Source organism: Lutra lutra, chromosome 4 (assembly GCF_902655055.1).
Source record: "Lutra lutra chromosome 4, mLutLut1.2, whole genome shotgun sequence".
In the NCBI taxonomy this organism is placed as follows: Eukaryota; Metazoa; Chordata; class Mammalia; order Carnivora; family Mustelidae; genus Lutra; species Lutra lutra.
Genome location: NC_062281.1, coordinates 122,116,352 through 122,128,770, shown reverse-complemented (window position 1 = coordinate 122,128,770; position 12,419 = coordinate 122,116,352). Strand labels below are relative to the sequence as shown.

The 12,419-nt window shown below is 39.5% G+C and overlaps 1 protein-coding gene across 5 annotated transcripts in view; it reads right to left on the bottom strand.

Annotated features, from left to right (window-relative positions):
* The window catches only part of KYAT3 (kynurenine aminotransferase 3), a 58,788-nt gene that overhangs the window by 30,354 nt on the left and 16,015 nt on the right, over positions 1-12,419 (bottom strand). For all 5 annotated transcript variants that reach the window (XM_047725795.1, XM_047725800.1, XM_047725798.1 and 2 more), the window contains 2 exons: positions 1,323-1,381; positions 662-806 (listed from right to left, as the gene is read on the bottom strand). In XM_047725795.1, the coding sequence (XP_047581751.1) occupies positions 662-806; positions 1,323-1,381 (204 nt within the window). The remainder of the gene's footprint in view (positions 1-661; positions 807-1,322; positions 1,382-12,419) is intronic.

Here is a 12,419-nt window from a genome sequence, read left to right as displayed (position 1 = left end):
TGGAATACTACTCAGCTCTCAAAAAGAATGAAATCTTGCCATTTGCAACAACATGGATGGGGCTAGAGAGTCTAATGCTAAGTGAAGTAAGTCAGTCAGAGATAGACAAATAGTATACACTTTCACTCATATGTGGAATATAAGAAACAAAACAAACAAAGGAAAAAGGTGAGAAACAAACCAAAAACAGGCTCTGAACTATAACAAATGAATATGTAGCAGAGGGGAGGTGGGCAGGAGGAAGGGTAAAATAGGTAATGTGGATTCGAGTATGCATTGTGATGAGTATTGTGTAATGTACAGAATTGCTGGGTCATAATATTGTGCACCTGAAGCTAATATATCACTGTACGTTAACCATGCTGGAATTAAAAAAAAAAAAAATCTGGAAAAAAAGAGAAGATTCTCCCTCCCTTGTTGCCCTCAGACCCTATGCTGGAACAACAGTAAAGCGAAGACCAAGATAGGACTGTGGAGGGGTTAGAAGTTGGGAATGGCTCCTTCCAGAAGATAAGGTCAAGCAAGGTTAGGGGTTCCTCTGATTACCAGGTTGGGACAGCTGGTCCCAGAAAGCCAATTACACAGAAGTGACAGAAGCACATTCACACACAACACCATATAAAATACAAGTTCATGCCCCACGTGGTCTTCATATACTTACGAAGCCTCGCGTATACTGGTTCAGGCTATCAATTGCTGCAATCTTTGATAATTTCTCCTTTACATATATGGGAGGGGATATATCTGGAAGGCCTTGACCAAGATTCACAACAGAGGGGTCTGCAGCCAACTTTGTAAATTCAATCCTCAAATTAAAAAAATAATAGTAAGTACCAAAATTACAGTTAGCTTTTTATATCTCATGATCTTAACATAAAACTGAAAAACTAAGACCTAGTTTAATCTTACAAATAAAAAAATATGAGTTCCCAACAAAAAGTTTACCACCTACAAAATGACTTTGTCTAATTAAATGATGGCTGAACTAATGAACTTAGAAGTTTCTTAGAAATCTCAATTTCTTGAAACCCACAGTTTCATCATCTATTTTTTTTCCCTCAACCATACCAGCTGTTACTAGCTCACGGATTACAAGTTCTTTGTCCTTTTCTCTGCCTATCTGTAGGCTTAGCACATGTACCATATTTATACGAATGAATAAATCAGTGTATGGACCCTTAACTTCCTTCCAATTTCACTTAATGAGTAAATTAAAATAAGTGCCTTTATTTGTAGAGTTTAGATGAGGGTAAACATTCCCAACTAAGAAAATAAAAAAGAAAGCTTCATCAAATTATTACTGCTTATTCTAAGGCACTCACCACACATTACTATCAAGGCCTTCGATTCGTTTTGCATTGGTGATTTTCAAAGACATCTTCTGAAAGATACAAATATTGAAAGGTATTTTTAAATTTCTTTAATCAAAATTTTAAAAAGCCAGAAAACCACTGGTAACTCTACATTTTCCCTATTGTCGCTATGGGAAGAGTGGTACCATGACAAATGCCAGAGCCCGATACAAAATTCTGAAGTGGAATCATCTCCCACCTACTGCCCTAAGGAATGCTTTTCTTATGATCCTATGATGTTTATCTTCTCACAAAAGAACAAAAATAGCATCCTAGCCTAAAAAATAAACCACTTTGAAGGCCTGAAATGCACTAAAGAGAACAATAATGATACTAAAAAAAAGTCAGGGTAAAAACATACCCTGAGTCCTTCTCTGAAGATCATTTTAGGTAAGATGTAGTAACAGTTCCACAAGTACGTGCCTTGTATGGCACACAGGAAGCACTCAACAAATGGTTTTAAAACTATTCAACAGAGAGCCCCAAATCATAACAGCTCACATTATTGAGTAGTGAGTAGGTACTAGGCACTGTTCCAAGTGTTGTACATAATTAACTGATTTCATAGTCACAACAACCCTATGTAGTGGTTCTCTTATTTCCCCTAAGTTAGTTAGGAGCAAAGTGAGGTACAGAGGATAAGGTTATAGAACTTTATACATCCGCCCAAGTTTACAAAAGCTAGTAACATTTAAACCCAAACAGATTCAACCCAGGATCTGAACCCAGGCAGTCTGATTCCAGAATACATACTCAGATTCCTTTCTTTTTCTCTCTCTCTTTTTTTTTTTTTTTAGATTTTATTTTTTTCTTTATTTTTAGAGTTAGAGTGTGAGCAGGGGAAGGGGCAGAGGGAGGGAGAGGGACAGAGACATTGTCAATACTCCATGCTGAGCATGGACTCCAGTGCGGGACTTGATCCCACAACCCCGAGATCTTGACCTGAGCTGAAATCAAGAGTCAGATGCTTAGCCAACGGAGCAACCCAGGCGCCCCCAGATCTATTTCTCTATACCGTCTTTTACGTATCAAGACCTTATAAAAAATATTACCAGAATGCTGCCTCCTAAAAAGAGTGTATTAGACATTTAGGTCAGGTCTCTTTATATTAAGCAAGCTAGGCCTATGGTAGAAAAATATTAGAAGTTAAAACTATGGTACATCATAAAATTCTTTAGTTCTCTAGATTTTAAAATTAAGTTTATACTATCTCACCAAAGCACTGAATGAGCATTAAGTTCACTGTTAACAAGCTGCTAGGGAAAAAAATGATTGGCAGCATTTTTATAAAGATTTTCCTAATAGAATACTAAAGCAATTCTAATTCAATCTGGGAGGAAGATAATGATAATGGTTATTAAATACACCATTGTTCTCATTCTATTCCAACAATGGAACCAAGAAAAATATCTTCTTACTCTCATATTTTTTAATCTTTGAAACTCCAGCGAAGTAAATCACATGCAAATTCTCCAGAGGTTAAGGTGCCTTCCAGAATAGCATTATGATTAATTTTACCCATCTGAACAGGATGCTATTCCAGAAACTACAATTATAAAACTAAAAAGTCCCAGAATGATAGACAGAAAAAAATATCTTAACAATTGTCCTTTGCCATTAAAATGTTTAAAACTTAATGATTCATTTAGCATGTGGCTGTAAACACAACGTACAAATTCATATATAAATAGGTGAGAAAAGTCTGCAGCAGATCATTTAGACACAAAAGTTCAATTTTATTTAAAATATTTAGGTAACTGAAGGCAAAACATATATCCGGATTTAATTTTAAAATTTGTGTCCAGAACAGCCTCTCTCATACAACCTCCCTGCCTCTCTGCTCCTTCCCACCTGCCTAAACCATTTTAATATTTGACATACTCCATCTTACTTCTGTAGCTTCACATATGATCATTCCTCTGCCTTAACGGTTTTTCTACACCAATGTTTCCTAATCTCCTTTTCATCAGTGTCCCCATAAGACCTTTCAGATATGTCTTCTAATCATCTCTCCTACTGCTCCATAAGGTAAGTTTTGTCAGATAGGGCTGAACTTTCCAAGGTCACAGAACATTGTAATAGCTATGGTTGATTTCACCTGCCAAGCACCAATTTTCTCCCCTTGAGGGCAATGATGCCCGTGTTGAGAATGTATGTTCTATACTCAATTCAATCCCTGCTCCCCATCACCCTGTCTCTGCACTTGGCTACCTCCTAAACCACTTGCCACTTTCAGTTCTCAAGTTAGACTTCATTTCCTCCACAGAGTGTTTTCTGATTCCCTAGGTCAAGGTTATATGCTCTTCCTACATACTTCTATTACATGGAGTAAATTCCAGCATTTACTATACAACACTGTAATTTTCCTGTTTATTTATCTATAACCTTCCTTTGATTGTAAACCCTGAGGATTAGTTCAAGCTTGTTCACTGGTATGTGTCTGTAATCAGGTTTCTCCACAGAAATAGAACCAATATGACGTGCATATATATATATATATAGTGATTCAAGAAAGGCTTGTGTGACTTATGGGGGCCAGCAAGTTTGAAATCTGCAGAGCAGTAAGGCACGCTGCAGACCCAAGGAGAATTGATATTACAGCTCAGGATCTAATGGCATTCTGGAGGCAGAATTCCCTTTTCCTGGGGGAACCTTAGTCTTTTTCCTCTTAAAGCCTTCAGCCGATTGGATCAGGCCCACCCACATTCTATAGAAGGCAAATTACTTAAAATCTACTGATTTAAATGTTAATCTCATTTGAAAAACGCCTTCAGAGACATTTACATGGATGTTTGAACAAATACCTGGATTCCCTAGCCAGCCCAAGTCAACACAAAATGAACTATCACAGTGTCCAACACATAGAACTATGCTTAGCACATAGTAATTTTTCAACAAATATCTGACGAATGAAAGAAAGAATCCACACATCAGAAGTGAACTGAGGTATCAGTCAGTTTATGTTAGGTTTATTGTGTCAGTCAGCTTAAGTTAATTTATGCTTCAGTAATAAATGACCCCAAAGTCTGGTGGCTTAAAATCATCAGGATTTATTTCTTTTTCACAGTACATACTGACTGAAGGTCAGCTGCTGCTTTGTTCCATGTCACTGTCACTCTGAGACATCAGCTGACAAAATAGCCTCTTTTTGGAATACTGTCAATTTCATAGCAGAGGGGAAAAATGTTAATTTTTACTTAGATGTGCACATACCACTTCTACTCACATTGTGTTGGCCAAAGCAATTCATTGCTATGCCTGATACCAACATGGCAGAAATGAAGTCCGGAGGTACAGTTATTGCTGTGGGTTGAATTGTGTAACCACCCCTCCCCCCCAAATTCATGTTGAGGTCTTACCACCCAGTACCTCAGAATGTGACCTTATTTGGAAATAGGTTCATTGCAGATGTAATTGGTTAAATTGAGGTCATGGGTTGGGGGACACTGCTATGACACTGTCTTTATAAAAAAGGGTGAATCTGGAGACAGTCTGGTATACAGGGATAATGTCACATGAAAAGATGAAAGTCAGGGAATGCCAGAGAACCACCAAAAACTAGGGGGAAAGCAGGAAGAGATTCTTTCTCACATCAAACAGAAGAAGCCAACCCTGGTACACTTTGCTTTTGGGTTTTTAGCCTACAAAACTGTGAGCTAATACAGTTTTGTTGCTTCAGCCACTGATTTTGTCTTACTCTCTTAAGGCAACCAGAGTAAATTAATACAGTGATGAACATTTACAAGACACCTGACAGTGTCTAAAAACATCAAGATTCAGCAGTAGATGCAAATGCTCACTATATAAGAATTACTGTCCAGAGTAGATCCAGTCTTATGAAATGTTAGTAAACCCAGAATCCTATGGGGAATTAAGTATGAGCTTTGGGTGTATGATGGGAAATCTACAGGGCCCATATTAATTTCTGGGCCAGCTACTCCATGAGCTGGTTTCTGCTCCCAGGTAAATTAATACCGTGCATACATATATTGCACTGCTATCTTATAAACACAAAAATGCTAGTGAAATAATAAATAGCGTCTTTTTTTCATCCACTTGCGGCTGAAAAGTGCAGTTCTGCAGAGTCACCACTAGGTGGAACTCTTGGTAGAGATGAGAGAAAGCTTATTACCAATTCTCTCCACAACGGTTACTGCAATGGTGTTGGAACAAGGAAAACTTGGAAAGAAGAAAAAATATTACCCATTATCCCAAGACTCTAGCATAGTAAAGTTTCAACTATATATATTTTGAGCACTCTTCCTGTTAGACTGCTACTTTTGGGTCAGATAGGATAGATGTAGAAAAAGTCTTCCCAAGTGGTGGGCTAAACCTGGGGAAGCTGGGGGCTGTCAGCATCGATGCACCATGGGCTGAGTCAAGTGTAAAAAGATAAAGAGTGCAAGAAAAGGTCAGAAACAGAACTAACAAGCCAATGGTTAGAGAGGTGACAACAATAATCAGATATGAGAGGCAGACAGACCCCAGTACTTCAAGACTAGGCTGCAGCAGAAAGTAAGTAACAATCTAATGGGTACCCCTTAATGTGTCTGGCCGCTGGGGTAACTGAGACATCCCTTCTCTTTCAGATCTATGAATCAGGCATTTCTAATTTTCTAAACATTTGCTTTTTCTTTTAAGAGAGCATCTTAAACATTTTATGAATTTTCTGTCATAAAATTTTCACTTTGATTAGCAGGTATTATTTCAGGTTCTTTACTCATTCATTCCCTATTGTTTGGGCATTTCTTGTGTTTTGCAACTATAGGTAGTGTGTTTCTGCTGTGCATTTAATTATAGGGTTCTTGTTCTGTTTCCTTCAGTTTTGGAGTTTGATGTGGAGGGGAATGCCCTACTATAACACAAGTATTTATTATTACAAGAAGGATGAAATATCATCAATATATATCATCTAGTTTAGCTAAACTAACTGAACATGCAACTTTTGATTTACTTTTATGGAAAAAGTAAGGTATAAAATCTGATGTTCCAACAACCACAATGATCATACTTACTTTCATTTCCCTCCTTAGCACTTACTTCCTAAATGTCTTAAAAAAAAAAAAAAAAAAACAGATCTACTTTAAAAAGAAATTTTGCAAGCCCCTGGGTGGTGCTCTCGGGTTAAGCATCCGGCTCTTGGTTTCAGCTCTGGTCATGATCTCTGGGTTGTGAGATCAAGTCCCACATCAGGCTCCACGCTCAGTGAGGAGTTGACTAAGAATTCTCTCTCCTGCTTGTCCCCATGCTTACTCTCTCACACTCTTTCTCTAAAATAAATAAATCTTTAAAAAAAAAAAAAGAAATTTTGCACATAATTGCATAATTTATTGCATAACAAATTGCATAATTTATTGACACTTTACCAGTTTGAGAGTTTGCCAGAAAATTGATTATTCCCTAACCTGACTAAAAAGAAACTTGGTTATACTCTTTCCTAGCTTTCAGGCTGAGAAACAGATGAGTGCACAGATGCCTTCGAAGCTCCCAGGCTATATTACTCAGCTCTCTAGCTACAGAGACAGAAACTCAATCAAAAACTGTTTAGGCAAAAAGGGGAATTTATGAGAAAGCTCACATCACCATGATAAAGAAAGACATGTGGCCAGGCTTACGGATAACCCATCTACATTTTTACCCAATCTTGGTCTGCTTTCCTCCACAGGTGACAAAAACACAGTCAAAGTTTTACCACCACTGTGTTTTTGTCACTTGTGGAGGGGACTGAGAGTTGCTTCCTCGATTTCAGTTTCGAAAATTCTAGGGAAAGGCTCCGAATGACCTAGCCTTGGCTAATGAACTGTGGCATTTCCACAACAATTTAAAAAGTACTATATTAGTATGGTTGTTAAGAACATGATGAAAAAATATTAGCAAACGCAGTGCAGAGCAAGATCATGAGAGGTGTAGAGACACAGTCAAATGATGATGCCCTTTTTTGGGGATGCTGTCTTTTTAATGTCATGCTCACTACCCAGTCAAGTAATAGTACAGATCTGCTCCACAATCTCCTGGTTCTCCCAGATGTGCTCCTTGAACAAGAACCTGTCAACACCCTTGGATAGTACCTCCAAAAGACATTAGCTTCTATTGAAAAACATGGTTGGAATGGGGAAAAGAGCATTTTCTGGAGAAAGAAGAGTTGATGATGTTCTTAAAAAGAGGGAGGGGTCTCAGGCCACGGGAGTCCATCTAAATGGGAAGTTCACAGGGAATCTGTGGCAGAGCTAAAGGTACAGAGCTGAAGCTTCTACTGCTGGAACAGAGGGTCAGGGGAAAGAGCTGGCTACAGAACCAAATTCTCAGGCAGGGGTGGAATTCAGTTTCCTCTTACCTGCCAACTTATACATTGCTAATGACTACAATCTCATGTCTCCTTTACATTCTAACCACACTGGCTTTCATTCATTCATGCAATGACTATTTATTGAATATGTATTGTGCACAAGGTACTCTTCTGCATGGGATAGATCAGTGAGCAAAACAAACCAAGATTCCCTATTCACACTGAACCTTTCTTCTTTCTATACCCTAAACATGCCTGGTTTGTTTCTATCACATACTATATTACTCTATAGAGTTATTCACCTCTCCTTTTCAGGAGTGACTCTGAAATTGGCCATGTGACTTGCTCTGGTCAGTGGAGTGTGAGTAGATGTGATCTATACTACATCTAAGAAGCTGTAATTGCTTCTGCATGGTTATGGCTCATACTCATACTTCTCTACTATGAGAAGACCATGTCTCAGAGCAGGGCTACTCCTTTAGCCTCAGTCCTGGAATAAAAAGACACAGAGTGGAGCTACCACCTGGAGCAAACCCATTACTGATTTATAGCCTACATATTAATACGGGTGAGTATAAAATGTTCATGACCTGAGAAGGTAAGATTTTGTGGGTTTTGGTAGTGCAGGAAAGTTGCTGATATAAAAGCCTTTGCAGGGGCGCCTGGGTGGCTCAGTGGGTTAAAGCCTCTGCCTATGGCTCAGGTCATGATCTTAGGGTCCTGGGATCAAGCCCTGCGTCAGGCTCTCTGCTCAGCAGGGAGCCTGCTTCCTCCTCTGCCTGCCTACTCATGATCTCTCTGTCAAAAAAAAAAAAAAGAAAAAGCCTTCGCAATTGCTGTGTGGTCTACCTGGAATGCCCTTCTCCTAGGCCCAGATTCTCCACTCCACCACGCCTCGCCTTGCCTTTGTTTCCTGGGGTGAATGCTGGAACAGCAATGGCTGCCTCCTCCACTTGGAAACTGGTGTGTAGCAAGGAAGCTGTGTATGTGTGTGTTTATGTGTGTGTATATGCAGTTGGGCCTCATGGTGCCTTGGAAGAGATGCAAATGAGTTTCCCCTACTATATAAATAAATATTTGCATGGTTAAACACACACACACACACACACAAACACACAGGTACACACACAAATATTAATTGAATATACCCTCTTCAGAGAGGGCTTCTAAAACTATATGCCTTAATATTACTCATCGCCTCTCTCCTACTAGCCCCAGCAAGAATTTTAGCATGTTTCTCTATTTAACTTTTTTATGACATCCACCATTATTTGAAATTATTCTTTCTTTCTTTTTTAAAGATTGTTTTTTTTTTTTAAGGTCTTATTTACTCGTTTGAGAGAAAGAGAGAGACAGAGAAAGAGCATGCACAGCAGGAGAGGCAGAGGGTGAAGCAAGTGGATGCCCTGCTGAACTGGGAGCCTGATGACATGGGGCTCCATCCCAGGATGTGGAGGTGATGACCTGAGCCGAAGGCATCTGCTTAACAATCTGAGCCACCCAGTACCCCTGAAATTATTTCTTTCTTTTTTTTTTTTAAGATTTTATTTATTTATTTGACAGAGAGAGATCACAAGTAGGCAGAGAGGCAGGCAGAGAGAGAGGAGGAAGCAGGCTCCCCGCGGAGCAGAAAGCCCGATGTGGGGCTCGATCCCAAGACCCTGGGATCATGACCTGAGCCAAAAGCAGAGGCTTTAACCCTCTGAGTCACTCAGGTGCCCCTGAAATTATTATTTCTTAATTATCAATCTTGCTCACTAAAATGAAAACCTCAGAAAACAAGGACTTCCCTTGTTCAGTGCTGTATTTCTGGGATCTAAAATGGTCTTCGGCAGGTTGTATTTACAAGTATTTTCTGAACACATGAATGAAATCCCACCTCTTTCTAACTATCCTCATTTTTAAGTACTTCAAGGGCATCTGCCCTCTAACCTATCACCCAGTCCAACAGAGCTATGCACTTAAAGCACATCATGGGCTACCACTTCGCTCTAAAATCTTGAGTGACTCTCCGCAAACTAAGGAATGTGATTCAAATTCAAACCTGGCATCCACGGCCCTTAGTCTATTTCCAGCCTTCTCTCCCACCATGCCATCCCCTCACAGACAGTGATTCAACAGCTCAGAGGCACTTGCCATTCTCTAATTGCATTCGTGGTGTTTGTTTCCTTTGCCTTTTTTTTTTCCCCCAGAGAGAGGGAGAAGGAGGGAGAGTGCACATGCATGAGAGAGAGCTGGGGGAGGGACAGGTGGAGAGGGAGAGAATCTCAAGCAGACTCCATGCTGAGCACAGAGTCCAACAAAGAGCTCCATCTCATGACCGTGAGCTCACGCCCTGAGCCAAAATCAAGAGTCTGACGCTTAGCCAACTGAGCTACCCAGGCATCCCAGAGAGAGAGAATCTTAAGCAGGCTCCATCCCTAGTGTGCAGAGCCCAACACAGGGCTCAATTCCATGACCCTGAGATCATGACCTGAGCTGAAATCAAAAGTCAGACAGTTAACTAGCTGAGCTATCCAGGTACCCCTGTTTCCCATGCTTTTATTCAAATTCTTTCCCCCTGTCCGTAGGATCTTCTCCATAATCCCCACAGTGGTAGGCTCAGAAATGACCTCCCAAAAGATGTTTGCATGCTTACCCTTGGGACTTGGGACTATTGCCTTATAAGGCAGTATATATTGTTCTATGCTTGCAGATGTAATTAAATTAAGGGTCTTGAGTTGGTCTTGATTATTTTGGACTTCTCAGGTGGCCCCTAAATATAGTCACACACATCTTTAAAAGGAAACGGGGGGAGCCTGGGTGGCTCAGTGGGTTAAGCCGCTGCCTTCGGCTCAGGTCATGATCTCAGGGTCCTGGGATCGAGTCCCGCATTGGGCTCTCTGCTCAGCAGGAAGCCTGCTTCCCTCTCTCTCTCTCTGCCTGCCTCTCTGCCTACTTGTGATCTCTGTCTGTCAAATAAATAAATAAAATCTAAAAAAAAAAAAAAAAAAGGAAACGGAAGGTGTTCATACACGTATAGACGAAAAGGCCGTGTGAAGATGGAGCAGAGGGCAATCTGAAGGTGCTGGCTAACATGACCGAAAGCCAAGGAGTACCAGCAGCCACCAGAAGCTGGATGAAGTAAGGAAAAGATTACTCCCGAGAGCCTCTGGAGGGAGTTGGGTCCAGTGATACCTTCATTTTGGCCCGGTGATACTGATCTTAAATTCTCATCTCCACAACTGAGAATAAATTTCTGTATTATTAAGCCATCAGGTTTGTGGTAATTTGTTACAGCAAGCAGCCATAGGAAACTATTAAACACAATCTATCTGACAACATAGAGCATAATGATTAAAGACATTAGGAATGTGATTAAAGAAAATTACTAAACCCTTCCAAACCCACACTTCCTTAGGCATAAATTGCAGATAAAAATAGTATTTACAAAATAGGACAGCTAGAAGGATTCAATGAGACAGCATGTGAAGCACATACTGCAAAGGCACATGGTGAACACTCCAAGACATTTATTATTACTATCACTTGACTTAAAAAAAAATCCATGAGCTCTATTATGATTTTGTAGAAAATCAGAGTATGCCACCCCAAAATATGCCACTTTGACATGAGGACCATTTTGAGCTGATGGCAACTGAGAAGCAGCAGATGGAGGAAAAACTCTCTGCCCTCCCCTCTCTACCAGGATAGGCAAGACGTCACCAGACACAATTCTAGACTCTTAACCTGCTGAAATAGCACCAGAGGAGTCTATGTAGGAACCCTCATTAAAACTTCCCTTATTTTCCATTCCTAAGCCTCTTTTCCTTTGTCTTGTCATTTCTCTTTAAATTTATTGTTCTTTCTTACGATGCTATCCAAGCCCAAGTTCTAACCACCCCTTTGAGTTAGTTATTCATCACTGAGCTCTCCCATGTGTATGTACAATGCATATGTTAATTAACTATGTCCGTTTTATTCTTATCAATCTGTCTTTTATAAATCTAATTTGCAGGGCCTCAGTCAGAAAACCTAGGAGGCTGGATGACAGAGTTATATTATTCCTCCCCTGCAGTATCATTCAATGGGTTCACAAATCTTAAATAGTTGCCAGGTGAGCCACAGAATGGGAGAAAGTATTACAACACATATCTTACAAAGACAATTACTTGGAATATGTAAAGAACTTCTACAACTCAATGGGAAGGCAAACAGGATTTGACAGCCACTTTGTAGAAGATATATGAATGGCCAGAAGCACGTAAAAGATCCTCAATGTCATTAATCATTAGGGAAATGCAAAATAAAACCACAATGAGGTACTACTAGATACCCATCTGAATGGCTAAAATTATGGACACTGAGTGTTGGCAAGGATGTGTAGCTGGAACTCACACAACCCTAGTGGGAAAGTAAAATGGTACAACCACTTCAGAAAGCTGCTTAGCTTAAAAAGTAAACATAATTGTAGCATACAACCTAACCTTCCACTGTTAGGTATTTACCTAAGAGAAATGAAAATGTATGGTTACACAACTGCTTGTACACAAATGTTCATAATAGTTTTATTCACAATAGCAAAACACTGGAAAAAATCTGTAAGTCCATTAACAGGTAAAGGGGTAAACAAATAACGGTACATCATTTGTTTATATATGCCATATAATGGCATACTGTTTAGAAATAAAAAAAGAATGAACTACTGATACATCACAACATGCATAAATTTAAAAATCATTAAGCATATGAAGAAATGGTAAAATTGTACATATATATAATACAATTGATATAAATAATTT